Source organism: Salmo salar, chromosome ssa24, assembly GCF_905237065.1.
Source record: "Salmo salar chromosome ssa24, Ssal_v3.1, whole genome shotgun sequence".
Taxonomy (NCBI): domain Eukaryota; kingdom Metazoa; phylum Chordata; class Actinopteri; order Salmoniformes; family Salmonidae; genus Salmo; species Salmo salar.
The window spans coordinates 23,293,425-23,319,490 of record NC_059465.1 but is presented as its reverse complement, the minus strand read 5'-3'; the positions used below and the strand labels follow the sequence as shown (position 1 = coordinate 23,319,490).

The following is a 26,066-nucleotide window of genomic DNA, read 5'->3' as shown; positions in this document are numbered from 1 at the left end:
TAGATTTTACAGATAGTTCGCATTTTTTTCTAACTCTGTATTTAGACCAAACAAGTGTAGTTTCTTTAAAAGAGAAGACACTAACACCAAGCAGCAGTGTCCCAGAGAGAGAGAGGCCTGTTGTCAGAGCAGCCCGTTCTGTTGTGCCAAAAGTGGAGGGAGACATTGAAGGGAGGTGAGGGAAGGGGAGGAGGCCACTTACTAGGCAACCGTGCCTGGGCCTGGGACATTAGAACCAGTCTCTGGGGAACCAGGCTGGGCTGGATGGCATGGGTGGGGCCTAGGGCCGGCCTGGGGACCTGGGCAATACCAGGCAGAGTGGGCTGGGCTGCGCCACAAAGAGCCTGGCCCTGGGCCACAGGGGGGGCAGCCCCCACCACATGCTGGCCAGCGGCGGAGCTCCCAGAGGATGCTACAGCAGACCCAGTGGTGCCGGTGGTAGGAGAGGTAGTCTGAGCTTTCTGAATAGCCGTCCCGGCCACTGTGAAGTACAAGGGGGTTTGGGATGGGCTAACGTGTCAGTTAATTCAACAGCACAACTCGAGGGTGGTGGTCCAGCAGTCATTTTTGGTTTATACCCATCTTGGATTGATAGGTTTAGAGTCAAAAGAGGATGTCAATATAATCAAATCTTCACCTTGGACTTCTCCGTTTAGGATACATTTGGAGTAGTGAAATGTTGCTTTGCATTTCGCTCTGAAATGATGCTGATGACTATCTTTTAGTTACACATGCATAAACCACACAATTTGAAAATGTAATGGCGGTAATGACACACGCAGGCTATGCATAGTTAGTTTAATTAACTTCTCTGAAATGCAGTTTTTAGTGTCTTGACCAACTCAAATCACACTCATGCTTTACAAAACATTACATGGTAACGTCATGAGATTATGTGTGATACACATTACACAAATACTGTAAATAATGAACTGTAATTATTGTTTGATTTCCTTCATTTAGTTATTCAACTTAAAAACACCATGGAACACGTGTAAACCCCAGTGCATACCAAAGTGTAGCATTGTCAAGGGGTCTATAGGGAGGTCTTACCCTGTGTGGTGGTAGTGGTGGTGGTGGCCCTGGCTGGCTGAGGGGCAGTAGAAGTAGTAGTGGCGGTGGTGGGGGGGGTGGTAGTGGTGGCTGGAGGACGCTGCTGACCCACAGTATTGGTCATGGGCACCAGACGGCCCTCTGGCTTAGTGCCATACTGCACTGGTTGGAACAACCTGTCAATCAAATCATAGACTCAATAAAGATCAAAGGTCATGCAACACAGCCGAGCGCTACTGATGCAACATAATAGAATTAGTAAATGTGATTTATCTTCCATTTTTGTGAGTAACAGAATGGAATCATCCATGTCATGTGTTTTAAGGTTTCCATGGGATGTGAAGGGCAGAGCACAGACCTCATGGGTTTGATCTTGCAGGGCTTGGGTCTGGCCGGTGGGTCCGGGGCACTGTGGATCTCCTCAATCAGCTGACGGGTGACTTTGAGTTTGGGTAGTACCTCCTCCGCCTCGTAGCGCGTCAGTCTGTTCTCATTACTGATCAGGTCGAACAGGGACAGGTCCAGGCTCTAGAAAAAGACAAAGGGAATACAAGTGTGTTTTGATTAACCAATCTAATCAATTTTATTCCACGTCACTCAGGTGAGCATTACTAATGAAAGTGAATAAACTGGATTAAACCTCCAGGTGTTTTAGCTGTGTGTGGTACTGGTACCCTCCTAGTCCTACCGTGCGTTGGTCCTCCTGCAGGGCTCCCAGCACCAGGGAAGGGGTGTTGTACTGCAGAGAGGAACACACGTAGGAGCTGCTGGTCTCCCTGATGTTTACTAGGTCTGGGTGGTTACAGATCCTCTGCAGCTGCATCAGCACCTGCAGCACACTCACAAAATGACCAGTCTTCAATGCCTCCTGGGCTCTAAGGGCAGACAGAAGACAGAGCACAAGACATTCATAAAGAGGGTAAGTGAATTTAACATTGAGCAACAATGCTCCGATAACAAAAATAATAGGGCTGGGAATTGCCAGGGTTCTCACAGAACAATAATCTGTCTGTAAACAATTGTTGGAAAAATTACTTTTGTCATCACAAAATACATGTCCTAACCGGCTTGCCAAAACTATAGTTTTAACAAGAACTTTGTGGAGTGGTTGAAAAACGAGTTTTAATGACTTTAACCTAAGTGTACGTAAACTTCCAACATACATACATACATACATACATATTTTCTAATTGATAGTTAGGCATCAAAAAACAATATAATATCTTACCCAAAAAAGATTGCCATATGCAACTATCGACCCCCCCATCTAACAAATAATCATGCCTTTCCAGGTATAGAACCTGTGCTCAAATATTCAGTCCGAGTATAGAACTAAATACTATACTAATTACCATACATTAGGCAGAGGTTATGTGGTGTCTGGAGGGCCAACTCACCCTGGCTGAGTGAGGATATCTTCATACATGCTCTTCTGTCTGCTAGAAAGGCGACACTTGAGGATGTGTTCATACTTCTTAGGAAGCTGCTTCTCCACGTCCCTCTTACAGCGCCTCAGGATGAAGGGTTGGATCATCTGCAGAGGAGAAAGGATGTCAGATTGAATGGTATCTAGGTGTGAACAGCTCTGGTAAATGGGAATCCTACTGATGACCAGTGGCACTGATAAACACTTAAAATTGGAAAGCAGTGATATACACACACACACACACACACACACACACACACACACACACACACACACACGACGTCAGAGCTCTGGCTCTGCGCTTCGCAGCACTATGGGTTTTGACTGATTGCCGTTCTGAATTGAAGCATCTCGGTCGCCCGCCCGATCCCTCCCGCTAATTGGGCAACTTTTGCTGACTTTTTGTTTGTCTGGGTGAGGGAAATGCTGTAAATTAAGAGGACTATGTATTTTTAAAGATGAGACATTGAGGATTATAATAAATACCGCTTTGATGTCATACAAGCCAGCAAAACACCCGTAAGTCCAAAGGTGCACTTCACATACCCATATCACAAAACTCATGTCAATGTTTATGATCACTATGTTTGGTTGTCCTGAACAGAATGAGCCGGTTTGTCTATTGTGAAGAAAATTTGCTGCAGCACACGCACCTGAATAGTCATGACTCCTTTCTATGGCTCACCAAAATGATCTGTTTCCATGAAATGCAGTGTGAAATCCCAATACTGTTATATGGTATTTTATAACAGTCTGAAATGATGCCCACCTGACCCAGATTGTGATTTATAATGGAGCGTTTTTGGACCGCGTAAACAGTAATTGTGTGATGGCGGGGACGCAGGTTCCAAAAAGCGTGCCTGCTCTAGTTCTTATAGTTGAAGACTCTTCCAGTCCTAAAAGTGCATTGAAACTGCTTAGGAACTGTACACACTTTGGAACGGTGTGTGGCTGCTTAGGAACTGTACACACTTTGGAACGGTGTGTGGCTACTTGGAGACACCAGTTAGTCCTCTCACTCAAACCCTTGTAATTTGTTGGTCATGTGTCACACCTACCCCACATTTTCCAGGAATAGTCTTATGTTACTGAATGTATCCAGAGTATTTTCAGATTGATAACAACAAACGCGGGGAAAAGTACAGTAAATGTAAAATTTACATTACTGTTGATTTTAGTCTTGTGAACTGTTGTGCACTCACCTTTGATCTAATCATTTCCCCATAATCACCAAACTGTTCCCTTTCAATTGCTACCATGCTTATGCAGATACTATTCACATTTCTTCTATAAGAAACATTTCAATTTAGCCCTATGCATATAGGACAATCCCCACGAGAGTAAAGGGTTAAGCAAAGATATCTTCTTTAATGACCAGAAACACTCATTAGGAATGAAAGAACCTTCCGATACACAATCACTTCACACCACAACTGAAAGCGCCATCACATTGATGGATATCAATGACTAGTGACCGACAAACTCTCAACACACAAGCATTAGGAAGAAGAGGGGTTTGGTTGTAACCCTACACTCACCCTGTGTAGGCGGATGACCAGTTTGTGGCAGTAGTCCTGGTTCTGGTCTGTGCCTGGCTTGACAGGGAAGTCTGTGTAGGGTCTGGTGATTCCTGGCAGGAGGAAGTGGATCATGGTCCACAGCTCCTTCAGTGTGTTCTGGAGTGGAGTGTTGATGAGGAGGATCCTCTGCTGACTGGAATACAAACCACACCAACACATCATTTCATTTTGCTTCTCTTACTCTAACAATTTAAAAGCCCACACCACATAAGAGTTTAGCCTTCTAAACAAACTTTCATTTCATGCTAAGCTGAGACCAAAAGGCCTCCAGCAGACCAGTCTGTGTGGGGGTGTAACCATGGTGCCACCCTAAAATAAGAGTTGTTACCTCTTGAGCGCAAAGATGGTTTCCCAGTGTTTCTCTGACATGTTCTTAATGAGCTGCACCTCATCCAGGACCAGGTGCTTCCACCTCCTCCTCAGGAAATGGCTCTGGTCCTTCAGCAGCAGCTTGTAGGATGTCACACACACATGGAAGCTGTTGGTCTCCGCCCACCACTGGAGACACAACAACACAAGTTATGGACAGACAGAAACACAAACTGGTAAACAAGGGCATTTTAAATAACAGCAGAAGCCAAAAAGTGGTTGAGAAGAACATTTCAATCTTTATGGCATTCTATTCATGAGAAGTGTGCATTATATATTGTCACATTTGGTGCTGCTGTCCTGCTCAAAGTCTCTCTGCTTGAATGGACTCAATATCATGGGTCTGTCTGTTGAAAAAGGTCCTGTTGAAACAGATCATTACTAGTTACCCTTCTCTTTGCTCTGCGTTCCTGTCTGTTGCCAAGGTAGAGGAGGATCTTAAGGCCGGGACACCAGCGTTTAAACTCCATCTCCCAGCTCAGCATCTTACACGTCCTCACCACAACCAGATGGGGGCCCCAGATGCCTGAAAATGTATTTGTATTTAAGTCTATATGAATGTTTACGTGCATAAAAAGACCTACATATTTACATAAATAAACAAAAGATAAGCATTGAATGAAGTCTTCAGCAGTAGATTACCCTCTTGACAGGCCAGATGGGCCAGGTAGGCCACAGTCTGCACAGTCTTGCCCAGCCCTGTCTCGTCTGCTAAGATGCCATTGAGGTGTTTCTTGTGGAGACTGGCTAGCCAGTCCACTCCAATCTGCTGGTACTCACGCAGTGATCCGTGCAGCAGGAAAGGAGCCTGGCTGCGGCCCTAAGATGCATAGCAAAGTGTCATAATGATTCCCTGTTTGTACATGTTAACCCACTAACTGTCCTCTTAAATATATATTTCATATATTACATTGTTTCCCCCATTTATCTTTCCAAACTCCTATCATTGACAAACTGGTTAAATGACAGTGAACGACCGGTTCAGTGAGAGATGTGATGACTCACGGAAGTGGTGGTCCTGGCACTGCCCTTGGGTAGGATGAGTTCTGTGGCGGCTGCTACCTCTGCTATGTCCTTCTTGGGCTTCCCGTCAGCACCAGGGGGGCTGGTCTTTTCAGAACCTCGATACTGGTCCACACTGAGCAGGGAGTCTATCACTACAGCCTCGTGGGGGGTGTCCAGAGAGGACTCCATCTCTGAGGGAACAATGACTACATCAGCACCACTGAGGGAACACCACCAGTCTACAAATCCCTTTGCTTTGAAACTAATAATCTTGGCATAGCAATGAGCATGAGGCACATAGCTAGACTGGAACACAGAGATGAAGTATATATGTAGAGTTTAGGTGCACCTTCAGTCTCATCCCTGCCATCCTCATCACTCTGTGGGGAAGGCTGGGGCCAGTCAAAGTTGTCAGCGTAGGCACCAGCATACTGTTTCATCAAAGCATCCAGCGGCATCTCAGCTGAGAACGATACAAGACACAGAAGAAAGGCTCAATAGACACAAAAGACTAAGGGGCGCTTTTAAACCCTACATGAGTAATGAAAAAAACAACAAAGGTAATCGGGAGAAATCGGTCACTAATTAAAGTAAGAGAAAACAGTGCATCGTGCTGACCATCTTTAGCCAGGTCTCCCAACTCTGCCTTCTGATCAGCTGTCACCTCCATGGCTTCCTGCTCCTCTATGGTGCTCTCCTCATCCTGAACTGTGAGAGAGAACAAAGACAAGATACAACACTAAACAACTGCTCAATGCAACAGTACAAAATGATAAACCAGTAAAAATCACTGGAGACACAGTTTTGCACACATACCTTCTTCTGCCAATGAAGTGCTGGACTTTCGCTTCCTTGTTGACATATTGGGCTCCTGTGAATGAGATTCATTTTGAATACACGTCCCTGCATAAACCTGACTATGTGTCTGGACATTCTGGACAACCAGAGTGAGTCTGTACAGCCACCGACCTCTTTTTCTGCTTTCACTGCGGTTGCCAGAGCAGGTTTAACATCTTGTCCTGTGACGCAAAGAATAACCAATATATTCAAAACGACATTATGAAATTGATTGTTTTACATCAATTTCAAAAAGCTGTTGAATAAAGTCTCACCTTTACTCGTTGCTCTCTGCAGGCTGAGTGTTTTCAGTCTTTTCTCATAAATCTGGAAACGCAGTTTAATTTCCACAACCTGAGAGAAACCAAATGGAACAGATGAAGAAGGACAGAGTCGATGACACTACAGGTCTAAGGACAACAATGGAAAAGTTTCCACATTAAGAGAAATGTACCTGCTCAATGTTGGACCAGAAGAACTCCACCTCTCTGGCGATGGTGCTAGCAATGTGACGGAGACGCAGTTCTTTCTCTTTCTTGGATCCCTCTTCCATCTTCTTCTGCTCGTCATGGTAACGGGAACAGGTGCGAACCAGCTGGGGAATATGCAATTATGATCAAGTAGTACTGAAACAATGTACAAGTACATAAGAATCACAGACATTACTTCAGTAAAAGTACAATAAGAGAACTCAGCCAGCATACCTTCTTGGCAGCAGCCATCTTCCACCTCCTCTCCTGGGCAAAGTCAGCTGCCATCCACTGCATCTCCTCCAGTAGGTAGTCCCAGTGGGATTTGGGCCGAGAGGACTCCATGAGCTTGGGCAGCCTGCTGGCTGACCACTGGCCCTCTTTCCTCAGCTCAGAGATACGCTGGTGCACCTGGCTCTCCTGGGTGGGGGAGTCAGAGAGAGGTCACATTATGAGCAGCCGGAAAACAAAAGCACTTGCAGAATGACCGGTTCCTCAGAAGTAACACCTCACCAGTTTGGCCTGTTCAGCTTGTTTGTCATGTGAACTCCCTTCTGATGACTGCATACCCGAGCCCTGACCAAAGCCTCCCATTTTGACTGTGGAGGTGCCGTTGGGCCCGGCTAGTTTGGACTGTGTGGCAGGGTTGATGTTGGACCCAGAGGGGCGGAGGGGGCCAATTGTGTGGGGGGAGGGGAGTGAGTTGGGGGCGTTGAGGGGGGCAGGAGACATTGAGGGGTTGGACAGAGAGTTGGTCATCATTCTTTGGCCAGGTTGGTTGGAGTCTGCTCCAGGACGAGTGAGGGCCACAGTCTGATCAAGGGAGGAGAGAGAAGACAAAACATTGATCTACAAACCTATGAAAACATCCAAAAACCATGCGATGTTTGGAAGCTATCTTCTAGACTCACGGCCTGTGCTGGCTGCAGCATGAGCTGGGGCTGCTGAGGCTGCATTTGGAGGTGAAGACCAGACTGCATCTGCTGCTGGAGCTGGGCCTGGAGCTGTATGTGGGGGTTGACTGGAGCCATGATGGGTCCAGCCCCCTGCACCTTCACCTGGAGCTGATTGGCGGCCTGGGCTGAGCTCTCCACAAGTAGGGGCTGCTGAGAGAGAGCCATGGGCAGGACTGCCATGGGGAGGGCGCCCTGGGGCAGGCGGCCTGGCAGCTGGGGGGGAGGAGTGTGCAGGCTGGCTGCATTCTGCACTGGAGGCCCTTTGGACGGGTCATACTGTGGCTGGTTCTGCTTCTGCCCGGGGATCTGGACTGTCTGCGGGTTGGGGGGCATCCCGCCTGGAGCACAGTAACCAAGTCATAGGGAACACAAAGGGATGGAGTGGAGAAAGGATAACAACATGTGGCTGTGAGTTAGTGTTGCTGTGGTTCCTCGATCCAAGTGTTGTCATGTCATACCAATCCTGCTCTCTCTGAAATGAAGGCCTGTTAAAAGATAAGACTTATACACGGTGCAGATAGCGAGGGACTGAGCAGTAGTCAGGCCAGAGGGCCACTTGTACCTCATACGTAAGCCATTCTTTTTCAGTACTGACTGAACGTGATCATCAGATTCTAAAAGGAAAGTGTTTACAGCTCCATCTATTGTAACAGCTACCCAGAACGTATGAATTGGATGTACGTTATGTCAACAGTAGTGTAGTTCTTACTGTTGAGGAAGAGTGAAAACTAAAATTATACAGCACAATGATTACAGAAGAAACAAATCAATGTGATCATCTACATGTTCTTCAAATAAAATACTACGTTTGTTAATGCAAAAATAAAAACATTCTCTGTAAAATGTTAAGAGAATGTGATTGAAACAGCTAAACTAATCATGCATAAACACCTTCAGCAGAGGGACTGAGAAGAAAGGTTTCCAAATCAAACTAAATAGAAAATACAGAAGAAAAATAAATAAATGCGCAATCACAAAAACACCTGATGTTTAGCATGCATGAAGCAATGTAGTTCTTTTGTGGAACATAGAACATAGCAAAGCAGAGAAGTGAGCAGGACACACATGGGATCTTGCAGACAGCAGGCCTGGGCTGAGCATAGCTGTGCACCCTGACTAAGCAGCACTTGTCTTACCCCTCCCTGACCATCACTCACATCACCTAGACCACATCAACACCTGGACCTGACAGACACACTCACACCACGCCAACCTGTGACATGTCATGACTGCACCAAACCTCATCTACCCGGCTCCCCTTCTTCCTGCTACGACTGAGGGAAAGAGGCCAAGTCAGAACGATATGCCATGGAAACAGATGGGGGAAACCAAAAGGATGAGCATGATGGAACAAGTAAACAACAGATGCTCTTGATGACTGACAACTGAACATACAATTGAGATGCATTGTGAATCCATGTTGACAACGCAAGGACAGACAACGGAGGGGGACAGGGGTGCGGGATACGGATGGATGAGAATGATGACGAGTATAAAAAAGGAGGAACGAAAAAGCAATCATTAAAATGAGCAAACATGCCCCACTGAAAAGAGATGAATTTTTTCCAGGGTTCCTCCTTTCTCACTTTCCGTGATCCGCTTGCGAAATAGCCAAAGCTCCAACGGCACAGGAAAGTCCGTCCAAACAGACGATCGAGAAGAACAAAACTTCAGAAAAGAAGAAACGGATGGAGACGGATGATCAATAAAACAAAAGTCAAATCATAAGACATGGCATCTTCCCCGTGAGAGGCTACTCCTTTTCTTCAGACTTGTTTTTAAAAAATCTTCTTCCCCATTTTAGCCCTTGGTCTAGAGAAAAAGAGCATGCTGGGAGAGCTAAGACTGAACTTCCTGAGGTCTGCTGGGGTGTCTGTCCAGCGGATGGATGAAGATCGCTTTGTTGATGCTGCTTGGAGGTTTTCGTTGGAGACGATGGGACGTTGTTGGAATTCAGTTTGTTTCTTTGGATTAAGGACACGTCCAGCAGCATTGAACAGAACACAGAACGGCCTGGTAGTAGCACTCCTACCTTGCGCTGTCGGCATAAGCTGCTGGAGTGGAACGCCAGGTGATCCTAAAGCACCAGGATGCTGGAAAATCATTCCATGGCGACCAACTTCAATCCGGGACCTCTTAGCCTGATCTGGGATTTAAAACACACAATACCCTCATAACGGAAAAAAGACACTCGGCAAACAGCAATGACCTTCTGTACACCATACAGACCACCTCTCCTTCCTTGGGTTAAGACTTCTACACACAGCGCTAGTAGAAGATGGCAAATATCTAAAAGCAGAAGCAATTTAAGGGAAAAAAAGAAAGAAATAACAAAAAGAAAGAAAAGGGAGAGTAAACAAACCAACAAAAGAGCCACGGGAGTGTGCTGTCCTTGCCTTACCTGCTTGTGCCATTGCCTGTTGCCTCTTAAAGGCATCCATGTCCCCTGAGTTTGTCATGCTGCCAGCTGCTCCCTGGTGCACCTGAGGAGACATTTCCAAGGGTTAGTAAAAGCTTGCCAATCTAAAATAAAACATTTAAGAGAGACAAAGATAATCAGTTCCATCCTCTCTACGTAGGGGTTGCAGTCATTTGGTGCCCCATCACCCTTCTCTACCTGGAACTGCTGCTGGGAAGAGAATGCTGCTGAAACATTGGGTGGAAGCTGTGTAGCTATGGCAACTGGTGTTCCGGCCTGTCCATCCTTTCCAGTTACAACCTTGACCTGGGAGTGGCACAGAGATTTGAACTAAATTCATATAGCCTATATACAGGATAAGAAGTAGAGACATTCTGAATGTATGACATGATAGATCATTCAATTCTGTAACAGTACCTCATCATTGATGACCTCAGACTGCTCCTCCTCTTCCTCTTCCTCCTCAAGGTCAAGGTCATTCTGTCTCAGGTAAGTGAAAAGCGGGACACAGGGCTTCTTCTTGAAAGCCAAATAGTCCATCATGTTCCCCTGGAGGTGCTGCAGGAAGAACAGCTCAATCAGGTAGTCTTTGAAGACCTCCTTCAGACCCTCCATCTTCTTAGTGTGGTGCTCCAGACACTGCTTCCTCAGCTGGGCCACTTCTGGGTTTGAGGGTGCAATTTCCTCCAGCTTTTTGGGTATCTGTTTCTTGATGGACCCCAAGCACATGCCGGTAGGGGTGAGAGGGGTATTGGGGATGCCTTGGGGAGGGTTAATGAGGGAAGGGCTGGAGGGAGGAATGGTGGAGGGCATACTGAAAGACACTGTGGTAGCTGTCCCCACTCCAGTTACCATACCCTGTGAAGTCTTCTCAAATATCATGGGACGCGCCAGCTGCCCCTGGATGATACTGCTGATTTGAGGTGGCAAGTTGGAGGTGGTTATGTGGCCTGAGCCCCCCAGCGTGGGCAAAACAGTCCCACTGGCCACAGGACTCTGAGGTCCGAGGTGGTGGATGGTGCCTCCCGTCTGTGAGTGGGGCTGGGACAGACTGCGTTCACGCACAGAGCCTGGCACCCCTGGGGAGGCCAGCTGCACCTGCCCAGCTGTGGTTGGAGTTAGCTGCGTCAGCCCTGTCCCATCTTGGTAAACAAAATGTCCACTTCCAGGCGGGCTGCCAAGACTGATTTGTCTCACAAGCATGCCAGCATCAACAAAGCGTGTTGGGCTCTGTCCACACAAACCCAGTCCTGTTACAGGTGCCCCTGGTCGCTGGAGGGGGACTGGGCTGTGCTGAGTGGGACTTTGTGGCTGCATGGATTGTGGCAGAGGTGAGGTGACCTGGATATAGGACGGGGCAGGCTCAAACCTCCACTGCGGGGCCGTGTGCTGGAAGCCGGGAGAGCCTGGGTTCTGGAGGGGGAGCGGGGTGAGGGTGATCTGTTGGTTGCCCGTCACCATTTGACTGACATTTTGTAAGGTGATGTTCATGTTCTGGCCTGTGACAGGGCTGCGGCTCATTATTATCTGGTAGTTGGGGGACTGGGGGCCTGAAGGGCTGGCTGCAGATGCAAACGTGGTCACAGTTGATTGTGGGTGGTTGGCTGTTGCCTGCTGTTGAGTAACTGCCATGGTCTGCTGCTTCTGGTGGTCTTCTGCTTCAGATCCAGTGGTGGACTTGGATCTCTGAAGTTGCCGTTGCACATTCTGTGGTCCACTCCCATGGTGCATTGCGTAACACTGTTACTGTATGGGAAACAATACCTGTAGAGGATAGACATTCAAATCATGTAGTCAATATTGGTGATATTTTATAGTCCATCTTAGTCAATCAAACATTGACATATTCTTTGTAACAATGACAATCAGTCACAATTTCGCACATAACTTCATGATACTGAAACATTACCATTTTTTTTTATTTTGAAAGCCATTAGTGAATGGCTTGGCAAAATGTCATGATGAGTTTCATCACACACACGCTAGTTAGCTAGACATTCACTGTTAGGCGAGAGACGCAGATGAGCATCTTGAGTGACAGCTATAGAGCTAGTTAGCTAACCATTGTTGTTGGCAGAATTTGACAGGCAATGTAGCAATGCTATTGAGCTAACGTTAACTAGGTAATGTTAATAGTTAGCTACCTGTCTAGCTTATTTCGTGTTATGTCATTAACTAGCTAACACCACCGTCATAACCAGCCGCACTGATTAATAAACCATAACGTTACGGCTGTAACTACAGCTTTTCAAATTAGCTGTAGCCAGCTAGCTAAATTATACTAATGTTGAACGGCCTTGTCCTACTAGCTAGCTAGCTCAGATATGATATCGCTAGCTAACATTAGGGTTTAGTATGATATTAGCCAATGCAACTCAACGTTGTCCATGTATGGATGAAATATGTACGGTGCTTAGAATATATTTTTGGAGAAGTCAACTAAACGTCCATATACTTAACACGCGAAAGGCCGAAATGCCGCTCCTTCCCTCCGATAGTAGCGTGCTAGCTAATATGTTAGCCGCAGGGTAAATAGACATCACCGGATCTTGTTACTTACAGCAAATACAACTCCCGCGGTAGTCTCATCAATCAAAACGTATTCTTTAAAACAAAGACAATAACTATGTAGTGTAAATACTGCTATACAGCAATACTACACTTAATGCATTGGACATATTTCATTCTGAAACATGGCGGTGGCCACCTTATTTTTTTCTATCTATTCCTTGAAAAACCGGAAGCAGTTCCGTTTCAAAGGAAGTGAACAACCCTGGACTCGTGCTGATTGACAGGAATGTAAACCAACCCCTCAACATACAATAGAGTAGATGTGATTTCTAGTACCTCTATGGGCGCATTGCCCTTAACCACAAATAGCTTAGTCTAAGGAACTTTAAATAACCTAGCTATAGCCAATTGATTCTCTCATGCTACTTTATTATATTAATTGTTTATATTTTGTATTCCCTAAAACCAACTGCAAAACATGTCTTTGCACTATAAAGATGCGTCAAACTCAATACATATCGTCATGAACTATGACCATTCAAAATATTGTAATGGCTTTAACTTCCATCTCCACCTACTAATGCCTCACATCAAAACATGCCTCCTCTGTACTGTAGTTCTGGATTTGGTCAAATGTTCTGCTGAGCAGCTGGCAAGTGTAGAGTACAACAGAAACATCCCACAAAATGTTATAGACATTTTATTTTAATCACTCATCTCATATGAAACTGATTTTGGTAGCTTGGTTTTGGTGAACAAGAACATACAGTCAAAACAATTACTCAACATATTTACAAAGACATTTAAAAGGTGCCTAATTTTTATTTCAGAAAGCTGATACCATTGTCTTTCAGAAATAGGTCAATTCAAATGTATAGCCACAGGCAGTAATATAAAAACCAAACACAAAAAAAGCCCAGAATTACACAAAATCGTACTAATAATAATTACTCTATCCAGTGATGCCTGATAAATCCAGTAGATTAACAGTAGCATACTACCGGCCTGGCAGAACATACTGTAGCATGACACACAACCACAACACACACTGCTCTCAGAGTGGAGTCAGACAGAACCACGCACAATCCTCTTCTTCTCCCTTGTGGTACTAAGCATGTTGGGTGCTAGTCTGTGGGTTGAGAGAAGCTATATCAGTGGTCTTGTCACTGAGCATGTTTTGTTCAAAGTGCTTTTGTGTGTCATCAGCGAGGAGCGCCATCTTCACAGAGGACAGAGGGACACCAGAGGCCAACATAATGAGAGACATTAATACTTAATATCTTCAACGAAATGTGTGTGCACATGTGTGTGCGTGCGTGTGTATCTATAAGCTACTTAAATTTACTTATGTTGTCGATGTCAGCCTGCTCTGTGATGGTAAGGAACTCTCCATGAGCAGCAGGGCTTTGTGGTATCTCTTGATGGGCACCTGGCCACGGTGGAACATCTCATCTAGCGCTGCTGACAGCACCTGGACACCAGAAACACAAACACTCAGCTATTAACATTGATCTTACAATATTATAACCCCATCATAAATACTGCTGTTAAAGTAATATAGTAAAATTATATTTACAGTATCTACTATCCATCATATACCCTACACTACGTCCAATGATTCTACTATATAAAACTGAAGACCACTATAGAAAGACAGCACATAAAGGACAAGACAGGGACCTATCATACTGTCCAGTGAGAGAGGAGGCATTACCATTGTCACGGTGTGACTGTAGATTAGTTTCACTACAGTGGTGTAAAGTAATTAAGTAAAAATTCTTTAAAGTACTACCTAAGTAATTTTTTTGATTATCTGTACTTTACTATTTATATTTTTGACAACTTTTACTTTACTACATTCTTAAAGAAAATATTGTACTTTTTACTCCATACATTTTCCCTGGCAACCAAAAGTCCTCGTTACATTTTGATAGTCAAATTCACACACTTATCAAGAGAACGCGTGGTCATCCCTACTGCCTCTGGCTTGGCGGACTCACTAAGCACAAACGCATCTTTTGTAAATAATCGCTGAGTGTTGGAGTGTTCCCCAGGCTATCCGTAAATTAAAAAAGAAAAGAAAAAAAAAGGTGCAATCTGTTTTGCTTAATATAAGGAACTGTGTTTTATACTTTTGATACTTAAGTATATTTAAAACCAAATACTTTTAGACTTTTACTCAAGTAGTATTTTACTGGCTGACTTTCACTTGAGTTACTTTCTATTAAGGTATCTATATCTTACTCAAGTATGACAATTGGGTACTTTTTCCACCACTGTTTCTCTGCTGTGATGTTGTGGTCCATCAGCCTCTGCTTGTTGAGGAGGAAGCTCTGCAGGTGGGCGTTGAGGGACCGACAGGACGTCACACTGCTCTTATACATTTATTTCAGCTTCTACAACACTACATAAAGAAGAAATGACTTTAATTCAATACACTTTATAAAATGACCATTAACAGGACTATTTGTTTTTCACATATCAGTTAGTAGAGGAGCATGTGGTCCCATGTCTCACGCTGCTTGACTGTAGATGAGATGATGGACATTCACTCTTTCTCCCCTCTTTCTCCCCTGACCCATCTGTCTATCTCCTCCTTTGAATTCCATGCTGTCACAATCACCAGCCCATTCAAGCTTAACATCCTTACCATTTATCGCCCTCCAGGTTCCCTTGGAGAGTTCATCAACGAGCTTGACGCCTTGATAAGTTCCTTTCCTGAGGATGGCTCACCCCTCACAGTTCTGGGTGACTTTAACCTCCCTACGTCTACCTTTGACTCATTTCTCTCTGCCTCCTTCTTTCCACTCCTCTCCTCTTTTGACCTCACCCTCTCACCGTCCCCCCCTACTTACAAGGCAGGCAATACGCTTGACCTCATCTTCACTAGATGCTGTTCTTCTACTAATCTCACTACAACTCCCCTCCAAGTCTCCGATCACTACCTTGTATCCTTTTCCCTCTCGCTCTCCTCCAACACGACTCACTCTGCCCCTACTCAGATGGTATTGCGCCGTCTCAACCTTCGCTCTCTCTCTCCTGCTACTCTCTCCTCTTGCATCCTATCATCTCTTCCCTTTGCTCAATCCTTCTCCAACAAATCTCCTGATTCTGCCTCCTCAACCCTCCTCTCCTCCCTTTCTGCATCCTTTGACTCTCTATGTCCCCTATCCTCCCGACCGGCTCGGTCCTCCCCTCCTGCTCCGTGGCTTGACGACTCATTGCGAGCTCACGGAACAGGGCTCCGGACAGCCGAGCGGAAATGGAGGAAAACTAGCCTCCCTGCGGATCTGGCATCTTTTCACTCCCTCCTCTCTACATTTTCCTCCTGTGTTTCTGCTGCTAAAGCCACTTTCTACCACTCTAACTTCCAAGCATCTGCCTCTAACCCTAGGAAGCTCTTTGCCACCTTCTCCTCCCTCCTGAATCCTCCCCCCCCCTCCTCCCTCTCTGCGGATGACTTCGTCAACCATTTTGAAAAGAAGACATCCGATCCTCGTTTGTTAAGTCAAACGACACCGCTGGTCCTGCTCACATTGCCCTACCCTATGCTTTGACCTCTTTCTCCCCTCTCTCTCCAGATGAAATCTTGCGTCTTGTGACAGCCAGCCGCCCAACAACCTGCCCGCTTGACCCTATCCCCTCCTCTCTTCTCCAGACCATTTCCGGAGACCTTCTCCCTTACCTCACCTCGCTCATCAACTCATCCTTGACTGCTGGCTACGTCCCTTCCGTCTTCAAGAGAGCGAGAGTTGCACCCCTTCTCAAAAAACCTACACTCGATCCCTCCGATGTCAACAACTACAGACCAGTATCCCTTCTTTCTTTTCTCTCCAAAACTCTTGAACGTGCCGTCCTTGGCCAGCTCCCCTGCTATCTCTCTCAGAATGACATTCTCGATCCAAATCAGTCAGGCTTCAAGGCTGGTCATTCAACTGAGACTGCTCTTCTCTGTGTCACGGAGGCTCTCCGCACTGCTAAAGCTAACTCTCTCTCCTCTACTCTCATCCTTCTAGACCTATCTGCTGCCTTTGATACTGTGAACCATCAGATCCTCCTCTCCACCCTCTCCGAGTTGGGTATCTCCGGCGCGGCTCACTCTTGTATTGCGTCCTACCTGACAGGTCGCTCCTACCAGGTGGCGTGGCGAGAATCCGTCTCCGCACCACGTGCTCTCACCACTGGTGTCCCCCAGGGCTCAGTTCTAGGCCCTCTCCTATTCTCGCTATACACCAAGTCACTTGGCTCTGTCATATCCTTACATGGTCTCTCCTATATTTGCTACGCAGACGTCACACAATTATTCTTCTCCTTTCCCCCTTCTGATAACCAGGTGGCGAATCGCATCTCTACATGTCTGGCAGACCTATCAGTGTGGATGACGGATCACCACCTCAAGCTGAACCTCGGCAAGACGGAGCTGCTCTTCCTCCCGGGGAAGGACCGCCCTTTCCATGATTTCGCCATCACGGTGGACAACTCCATTGTGTCCTCCTCCCAGAGTGCTAAGAGCCTCGGCGTGACCCTGGACAACACCCTGTCATTCTCCGCTAACATCAAGGCGGTGACCCGATCCTGTAGGTTCATGCTATACAACATTTGCAGAGTACGACCCTGCCTTACACAGGAAGCGGCGCAGGTCCTAATCCAGGCACTTGTCATCTCCCGTCTGGATTACTGCAACTCCCTGTTGGCGGGGCTCCCTGCCTGTGCCATTAAACCCCTACAACTCATCCAGAACGCCGCAGCCCGTCTGGTGTTCAACCTTCCCAAGTTCTCTCACGTCACCCCGCTCCTCCGCACACTCCACTGGCTTCCAGTTGAAGCTCGCATCTGCTACAAGACCATGGTGCTTGCCTACGGAGCTGTGAGGGGAACGGCACCTCCGTACCTTCAGGCTCTGATCAGGCCCTACACCCAAACAAGGGCACTGCGTTCATCCACCTCTGGCCTGCTGGCCCCCCTACCTCTGCGGAAGCACAGTTCCCGCTCAGCCCAGTCAAAACTGTTCGCTGCTCTGGCACCCCAATGGTGGAACAAGCTCCCTCACGACGCCAGGACAGCGGAGTCAATCACCACCTTCCGTAGACACCTGAAACCCCACCTCTTTAAGGAATACCTGGGATAGGATATAGTAATCCTTCTACCCCCCCTCCCCCAGATCTTTATGGGTTCCTCTGCTGAATGACCAGGCTGGGCTCATATAGCGGGGCGATCTCACTGCTAGGCCATGGACGTTGACCACGAACCTCCAATACAAATGTATGGTTATACACCCACTGACTTACAATCAGCAACCTTTTCAAAACATTGATTTTTCTTGTCAAGCGTCACCCAGGTTATAGATAAGACTTGTCAAGATATATTAAGACCTTACCTAATCCATGAAAAGAGTTGGCAGTAGCACAATTACATAATGTCGAACCCCATGACCAATAACAGGCTTAAACAATTAGAAACAAACAATACATTTTTCCAAAGCTCAAAATCCAATCCCCTTGGCTTGCTCATAGTGCTCTGGTACCTGTGGTGTCCATGGGCCTCTCAGTGTAAAGGCTCTTGGTACTTCCTCCATCAAGCAGATGAGCTCCAAAAGCAGCCTTCAGCAGCATGTCAGACAGACGGCCTGTACTCAGAGACCTGGAGATAGGACAAACACACTTACACCCTTCCTCAGAGGAGCTCAGCAGACACGTTTAATTATTAAATCAGTCATACCTAAAAATAGAGCGTACTGCAACATTTATGGATATCAGATGACCAATATCTGTAGAGCTGGTTCCCACCTTCTGAAGGGGCCCTTCCTCTTCCCTGTGGCCCTGCTGATGTGGCTCAGGTCTGATACTGTCCGTATGAGTGTGGGCATGGTGGATAAGTCCTCAAAGCTGGTGGGCTGGGGGAATTCATGTGGACGGGTGGCCTCAGTAGGAACCAGAAAGATAACATGATAATTCTGTATTACAGAGTCACTACTTCATGAGTTGGCAGAAGAGACCACTAAATGTGACATTGTTTTACGGCTGACCTGTGGGCTCTGTTGTCCTGAATGGATGCTGAAAGGACCAGTCTGCTCTGGGATAGTGCCCACTGGGAGAAGAGAAGTAAATAAGAACATGTTATGTTGAGAGGCAGAATAATGTTGGAATGTCAGTATTGTAGTAATGCAGTAATGGAGGTCTGAGGGGATTCCTACTGTACCTTGTGGAGAGGGCTGGTAGGGTCTGGCCCCTCCAGCTGACAGCCTGCGTTGGCTGAGCACAGGTTTGGAGGTGAAACAAGCACAGCAAATGTCTTTAAAAACACCACTTGTTGCCTCATAAATTGTTATTTCTTTTAGATCAGGACTGGTCCCTCTTCCTTTTCCCATGATGTTTGTAAAATGACAATCATGAAAGGATGTTGTAATTTGATACCCCTTAGTAACACAGAGTGGGTGTTTTATACTAAAGGCTGGTCAGATTAAAGGAGGGTGAGCTGGACAAATGCTGTGAAAATTCTAATAACCCAGGTTTACTCCCCCTCAGACAGGCCTGCTCTTACCTAAAAGGATTAAGGGGGCAGAGGGGTGGAGAGGAGGGTAGTGTCCTGCCTGGACTCCCAAGACCCCCAGCAGCCAGCGGAGAGCTCCTGTATCATCAAGACAAAGGAATCTTACCCGCTGTCTGTCTACCTGCTATCATAAGGGCTTCTTATAACCATCTCCATTGTACAGGTTTCTACAGTAGGACTGTACATTTCCTTGTATTAAATACAACAGAATCATACGGTACATGCCCAAAAGTATGTGGACACCTGCTTGTCAAAAATCTCATTCCAAAATCATGGGCATTAATATGGAGTCGGTCCCCCCTTTGCTGCTATAACGGTCTCCACTCTTCTGGGAAGGCATTCTACTAGATGTTGGAACAATGCTGCGGGGATTTGCTTCCATTCAGCCACAAGAGCATTAGTGAAGTTGGGCACTGATGTTGGGCGATTAGGTCTGGCTCGCAGTCAGCACTCCAATTCATCCCAAAGGTGTTCGATGGGGTTGAGGTCAGGGCCCTGTGCAGGCCAGTTAAGTTCTTCCACACCGATCTCGACAGACCATTTCTGCATGGACCTCGCTTTGTGCACGGGGGCATTGTCATGCTGAAACAGGAAAGGGCCTTCCCCAAACTGTTACCACAAAGCTGGAAGCACAGAATTGTCTACAATGTCAGTGTAGCTGTAGCGTTAAGATTTCCCTTCACTGGAACTAAGGGGCCTAGCCCGAACAATGAAAAACAGCATCCACCAAACCCAGATTTGTCCGTCGGTCTGCCAGTTGGTGAAGCGTGATTCATCACTCCAGAGAACGCGCTTCCACTGCTCCAGAGTCCAATAGCGACAAGCTTTATATCACTCCAGCCGACGCTTGGTATTGTGCATGGTGATCCTAGGCTTGTGTGCGGCTTCTCGACCATAGAAGCTCCCGACGAACAGTTCTTGTGCTGATGTTGCTTCCAAAGGCAGTTTGGAACTCAGTAGTTAGTGTTGCAACCAACGACAGACGATTTTTACGCACTACGCGCTTCAGCACTCGGCGATCCCCTTCTTTTAGCCTTGTGTGGCCTATCACTTTGCGGCGGAGCAGTTGTTGCTCCTAGACATTTCCACTTCACAATAACAGCACTTACAGCTTACAGTTTACCGGGGTGTCCTGTGTGAATTTAAATATGCTCTCTCTAATTCTCTCTCTCTTTCTCTCTTTCTTTCTCTCTCTCGGAGGACCTGAGCCCTAGGACCATGCCTCAGGACTACCTGGCATGATGACTCCTTGCTGTCCCCAGGTCACCTGGCCATGCTGCTGCTCCAGTTTCAACTGTTCTGCCTGCGGCTATGGAACCCTGACCTGTTCACCGGACATGCTACCTGTCCCAGACCTCCTGTTTTCAACTCTCTAGAGACATCAGGAGCGGTAGAGATACTCTCAAAGATCGGCTATGAAAAAGCCAACTGACACTTACTCTTGAGTTGCTGACTTGTTGCACCCTCGACAACTACTATGATTATTATTATCTGACCATGCTGGTCATTTATGAACATCTTGGCCATGTTCTGTTATAATCTCCACCCGGCACAGCCAGAAGAGGACTGGCCACCCCTCATAGCCTGGTTCCTCTCTAGGTTTCTTCCTAAGTTTTGGCCTTTCTAGGGAGTTTTTCCTAGCCACCGTGCTTCTACACCTGCATTGCTTGCTGTTTGGGGTTTTAGGCTGGGTTTCTGTACAGCACTTTGAGATATCAGCTGATGTAAGAAGGGCTATATCAATAAATTTGATTTGATTATGCTCTAGCAGGGTAGAAATTTGACGAACTTACTTGCTGGAAAGGTGGCATCCTATGACGGTGCCACATTGAAGGTCACTGAGCACTTCTACTCCCAATGTTTGTTTATGGAGATTACATGACTGTGTGCTAGATTTTATACACCTGTTAGCAACGGGTGTGGCTGAAATAGTCAAATCCACAAATTTGAAGGTGTGTCCACATATTTTTGGCCATGTAGTGTATCATTCTCCTGTACTCAACTCACCCACTATACCCCAGGCTGCCCTGGACGGGTGACCCGTCTGCCATCTCACTTGTGATCTCAACTGGAGGGAGTAAAACAGGAGTCAGGGACATATGTCTATTACTATCATAACTATTACTATCAAACCCATATCAAGAACACAGTAAGTCATCTAATGAGAGATAGGGTGAGATAGGGTGTTAACTGGGGAATTGGTCAGGCATAATGACAAAGTTGTCCGTCTCGGAGGAGGTGTTCCTGCAGTTGTGGAGGGCTGTGTCCCAGGAAGGGGAGGGCTGAGCCTTGGCCTGGAGTCTCTGCAGCTCTGCATCAGAATGCTGAAGGGGAAAAGAGTGGAAAATATCTAATATTAGACTCTAGGTGACTGGTATTGGTGGCGGATCATTTCCCCTTCATAATGTAAAGCTAAACTAAATCCTATTTGTAATCGTTATCATTCCCCAGAGAGGAGGGTGGACTCACTTGAGGGGAGCAGGCCAGGTGGAAGGTGGAGGAGCTGCGAGAGGAGCTGGCAGACCCTGAGCTGGGGTAGGAAGGCATGGGCACTGGAGAGGCTGGAATGATGAAGGACACGGTCAGTGTGGTGCTAATCCCAACTACATACTGGGGGTCATGACATGGATTTGGTACTCTGTTTAAGTACTAGATAACTTGAGCTGCACATTATAACTCATTCATAATTCACACCTGCTTAAAACGCAGCTCTAATCCAACGCTTCATTTGCCTGTATGGCCTATAGGTATACTCACATTTCTTTGTGGATGAAGTTGAAAAAACGAATCTGTATGGGTAGATGATCACAAATAAATAGAAATAAGACTTTGACAATGAATGCACTGATTTCATTTCCATTCCAGTGAAAAATAGGTCATGTCAGACTTCAGATAGCAGTGTAAATGTAACTGAGTGAGAGAGTAAGTAAGGCTAAGCAAAGTCCATGCGTTCCTTCTGGTTCCTTTGTAGCAGGCCCAGGAGCAGGTGTCTGAAGGGGGACTGACGTCTCCCGTGGGATGCTGGGAAAGACACAGGGTTACGTATTTCTCTTTGGAAAAACTAAACCAGCTCTGTGTTCAACAAGGACACAGAATGTCACTCATTGGGTTGTTTTGTGTGTATTGACTGTGTAGACGATGATGTTTGTGAGTGAGTTTATATTAACTAAGCAATATCTTGGGTTGTTACGACACCCTGAACGGTAATGTGGTTGTGTTTTACTAGCATCAAGAGCATTAAGACACTGTAAGTTATGATACTGTATGAGTGTGGCCCTGTGCATCTGTATATATTAGAGCCACTCAGGGCATTGTGACACCCTGAGCCATGTGTATGTGTGTGGGTAAATAGTGAAAAGCAAATAACAAACCTTGTAACCGACGCAAACATGCACATCCTTATCACAGACTATCAGAGGGAGCGGTCTAATAGCCTCATCGCAGACCATGGCAGAAATCAGCTAAAGAGGGGTCGGAACTCAAAACCCGGTGTGAATCAGTGAAGCCTCACAACACGTCAAAACAATCAAATTCCTTGGGTGGAGCTCCTAAGGTGCTCACCAGATTAGTGCCGTAGTGCTAGAGGACTAAAAATGTCAACAAAGCAAGCACTGGTGACAAAACATTTTAGAACTTTTGTAGCACGCTGATTTTCACAGCATTTCTTTGTTATTTTGAGATGATTCAAAGCTGCAGCAATAGGGGAGGAATGGTCTACAATGCTGGCCATATCAATATTTTTAATTTTGAAATTTCTGAAGTGATATTTGGCTATAAAGGCTAGCATGAGGGACAAGAAGTAGCAAGGCACAATGTTTGTTTTCAGAAAAGTCAGCTAACCTCGTAAGCTACCAAGGACTAACTAACTAGCTACATGCCATCAAGTTACATTTCTCTCACAATCATAAAGCCAATAACATTTTAATAAAAACAGCATATTATTGACCTAAAAGGTTAGCTGTGTTAGCCCAGTCACTATCACAGCGACTGGGATACATAGACCAACCATGTACTGTCTATCTATGGGAACAACTGCAAATCATTTTGCAAGCAACATTGCCAAAATGAATAACATAAAATAAAAATAACCTCATAAAATGTTATCTGTAATAATCATCTCCTGTAGCCTAATTGTCATCTCTTTATTTTCATACTGTACCTAAATTACAAGGGTTGGATTTGCACTAAACAATGTTTTATGTCAGCACTTAAAAGGCATGACAGATGCCCATAAGTCCAGTAATGCCATCATACTGTAGGCCTATGGCTGCATTGGTTAATACAATAAAATAAAACTGATTGGAGATCTTACAACTACTGTAGAAGAAAATAAAATGTTAGAGAATACAATACAGAGACCCAGACACATTACAGACAGAACCCCTTCCCCTCTTTATTGCAGGATTGTGATATAAACTCAGCAAAAAAAGAAACGTCCTCTCACTGTCAACTGCGTTTATTTTCAGCAAACTTAACATGTGTAAATATTTGTATGAACATAACAAGATTCAACAACTGAGACATAAACTGAACAAGTTCCACAGACATGTTGTCACGCTTGTCGTTGGAAATTGAGGACCAAAACGCAGCAGGTATGTGTATGCTCATCTTGTTTATTAACTTCCAAAAAACGAACGTACAAAAATAACAAAAAAAACACGAACGATTGACAAACTGACAGCCTGGTAAGGCACTAGGCTAAACACAGAACAATCACCCACAAAAGCAAACACAAACACACCCTACTATATGGGACTCTCAATCAAAGGCAGATAGACAACACCTGCCTTCAACTGAGAGTCCCAACCCCAATTAATCAAACATAGACATACACTCACTAGACTCCACATAGAAATACCTAAACATAAACCAAAACCCGGAATTACTAAATCAAACACCCTTTTTACAAAACACACCACCCTGAACCACATAAAACAAATACCCTCTGCCACGTCCTGACCAAACTACAATACTAATTAACCTTTATACTGGCCAGGACGTGACACATGTGACTAACAGAAATGGAATAATGTGTCCCTGAACAAAGGGGGGGGTCAAAATCAAAAGTAACAGTCAGTATCTGGTGTGGCCGCCAGCTGCATTAAGTACTGCAGTGCATCTCCTCACTGCACAAGATTTGCCAGTTCTTGCTGTGAGATGTTACCCCACACTTTCACCAAGGCACCTGCAAGTTCCCGGACATTTCTGGGGGGAATGGCCCTAGCCCTCACCCTCCGATCCAACAGGTCCCAGGCGTGCTCAATGGGATTGAGATCCGGGCTCTTCGCTGGCCATGGCAGAACACTGACATTCCTGTCTTGCAGGAAATCATGCACAGAACGAGCAGTATGGCTGGTGGCATTGTCATGCTGGAGGGTCATGTCAGGATGAGCCTGCAGGAAGGGTACCACATGAGGGAGGAGGATGTCTTCCCGGTAACGCACAGCGTTGAGATTGCCTGCAATCACAACAAGCTCAGTCCGGTGATGCTGTGACACACCGCCCCAGACCATGACGGACCCTCCACCTCCAAATTGATCCCGCTCCAGGGTACAGGCCTCGGTGTAACGCTCATTCCTTCGACGATAAACGCAAATCCGACCATCACCCCTGGTGAGACAAAACCGCGACTCGTCAGAGTAGAGCACTTTTTGCCATTCCTGTCTGGTCCAGCAACGGTGGGTTTGTGCCCATAGGCGACATTGTTGCCGGTGAGGACCTGCCTTACAACAGGCTTACAAGTCCTCAGTCCAGCCTCTATCAGCCTATTGCGGACAGTCTGAGCACTGATGGAGGGATTGTGCGTTCCTGGTGTAACTCGGGCAGTTGTTGTTGCTGCCATCCTGTACCTGTCCCACAGGTGTGATGTTCGGATGTACCGATCCTGTGCAGGTGTTACACGTGGTCTGCCACTGTGAGGACGATCAGCTGTCCGTCCTGTCTCCCTGTAGCGCTGTCTTAGGCGTCTTACAGTACGGATATTGCATGCCTAAGGCACGTTCACGCAGATTAGCAGGATCCTGGGCATCTTTCTTTAGGTGTTTTTCAGAGTCAGTAGAAAGTTCTCTTTAGTGTCCTAAGTTTTCATAACTGTGACCTTAATTGCCTACCGTCTGTAAGCTGTTAGTGTCTTAACGACCGTTCCACAGGTGCATGTTCATTAATTGTTTATGGTTCATTGAACAAGCATGGGAAACAGTGTTTAAACCCTTTACAATGAAGATCTGTGAATATTATTTGGATTTGTATGAATTACCTTTGAAAGACAGTTTCTTTTTTTGCTGAGTTTATGATTAATAAACCTTGACACTAGTTCATTAAACACTTAACTTTAAAGAATCAACAATGAATCACTTCAAATTGTACAAATAAGCTGTCTTGTGTGTAAAGATTAGACATCTTAGTCAAAAACTGTGTTTCCTAACCCTGGTCCTCCTGTACCCCAACAGTACACATTTTCATTGTAGCTCTGGACAAACACACCTGACTCAGGTTTACAATACAAATGTGTACTGTTGGGTGTACTGGAGGACCAGGGCTGGGAAACACTAGTCTAAACAACAATAGTTCATTGAGTAATAACAAGTAGGATATTATTACTAAAGCATAATTTCAGGTGAACAAAAGAAAACTCCATACCAGCGGTGGCTAACCTTGCTCCACTGATCCCTGATCTACTGGGTGAACATATTTATATTCCAGCCCAGCGATACTACACTTGATTCTGAACTCATTCGATTTTCTTCATTCTATAGCTAGAGGACTGCTGATATCTCTTGGAGTGATAAGTATATATTTTTTGTATTTTCGTTGTGGTCTAGTACTGACATCTACTTTAACTGCGGACTGCTCATAATTTGACATATCAACCAGGATCCAGGGGCATGGCAA

General features: G+C 45.8%; 1 protein-coding gene and 1 long non-coding RNA gene across 6 annotated transcripts in view; both read right to left on the bottom strand.

Moving 5' to 3' along the window:
* The window catches only part of ep400 (E1A binding protein p400), a 33,941-nt gene extending 21,079 nt beyond the window's left edge, over positions 1-12,862 (bottom strand). For 4 of the 5 annotated variants that reach the window (XM_045707193.1, XM_014171825.2, XM_014171824.2 and 1 more), the window contains exons 1-23: positions 12,676-12,862; positions 10,533-11,879; positions 10,314-10,421; positions 10,098-10,179; positions 9,729-9,842; positions 7,652-8,034; positions 7,254-7,553; positions 6,975-7,160; positions 6,725-6,865; positions 6,546-6,624; positions 6,403-6,452; positions 6,250-6,304; positions 6,052-6,141; positions 5,783-5,896; positions 5,434-5,624; positions 5,071-5,248; positions 4,818-4,954; positions 4,388-4,557; positions 4,018-4,192; positions 2,451-2,587; positions 1,742-1,928; positions 1,412-1,581; positions 1,054-1,229 (exon numbers count right to left, since the gene is read on the bottom strand). In XM_045707193.1, coding sequence (XP_045563149.1) covers positions 1,054-1,229; positions 1,412-1,581; positions 1,742-1,928; positions 2,451-2,587; positions 4,018-4,192; positions 4,388-4,557; positions 4,818-4,954; positions 5,071-5,248; positions 5,434-5,624; positions 5,783-5,896; positions 6,052-6,141; positions 6,250-6,304; positions 6,403-6,452; positions 6,546-6,624; positions 6,725-6,865; positions 6,975-7,160; positions 7,254-7,553; positions 7,652-8,034; positions 9,729-9,842; positions 10,098-10,179; positions 10,314-10,421; positions 10,533-11,846 — 4,537 coding nt within the window. In that variant the 5' untranslated portion in view covers positions 11,847-11,879; positions 12,676-12,862. The remainder of the gene's footprint in view (positions 1-1,053; positions 1,230-1,411; positions 1,582-1,741; positions 1,929-2,450; positions 2,588-4,017; positions 4,193-4,387; positions 4,558-4,817; positions 4,955-5,070; positions 5,249-5,433; positions 5,625-5,782; positions 5,897-6,051; positions 6,142-6,249; positions 6,305-6,402; positions 6,453-6,545; positions 6,625-6,724; positions 6,866-6,974; positions 7,161-7,253; positions 7,554-7,651; positions 8,035-9,728; positions 9,843-10,097; positions 10,180-10,313; positions 10,422-10,532; positions 11,880-12,675) is intronic. The other variant, XM_014171826.2, reaches the window with a different exon arrangement.
* A 515-nt stretch (positions 12,863-13,377) lies between these two features.
* Positions 13,378-18,681, bottom strand: LOC106585339 (uncharacterized). The gene is made up of 5 exons (XR_001323941.2): positions 18,413-18,681; positions 18,151-18,266; positions 14,871-15,030; positions 13,972-14,097; positions 13,378-13,755 (listed from the first exon to the last, which is right to left on the bottom strand). It is a non-coding gene; the product is annotated as an uncharacterized lncRNA (long non-coding RNA).
* Between the last annotated feature and the right edge of the window lie 7,385 nt (positions 18,682-26,066).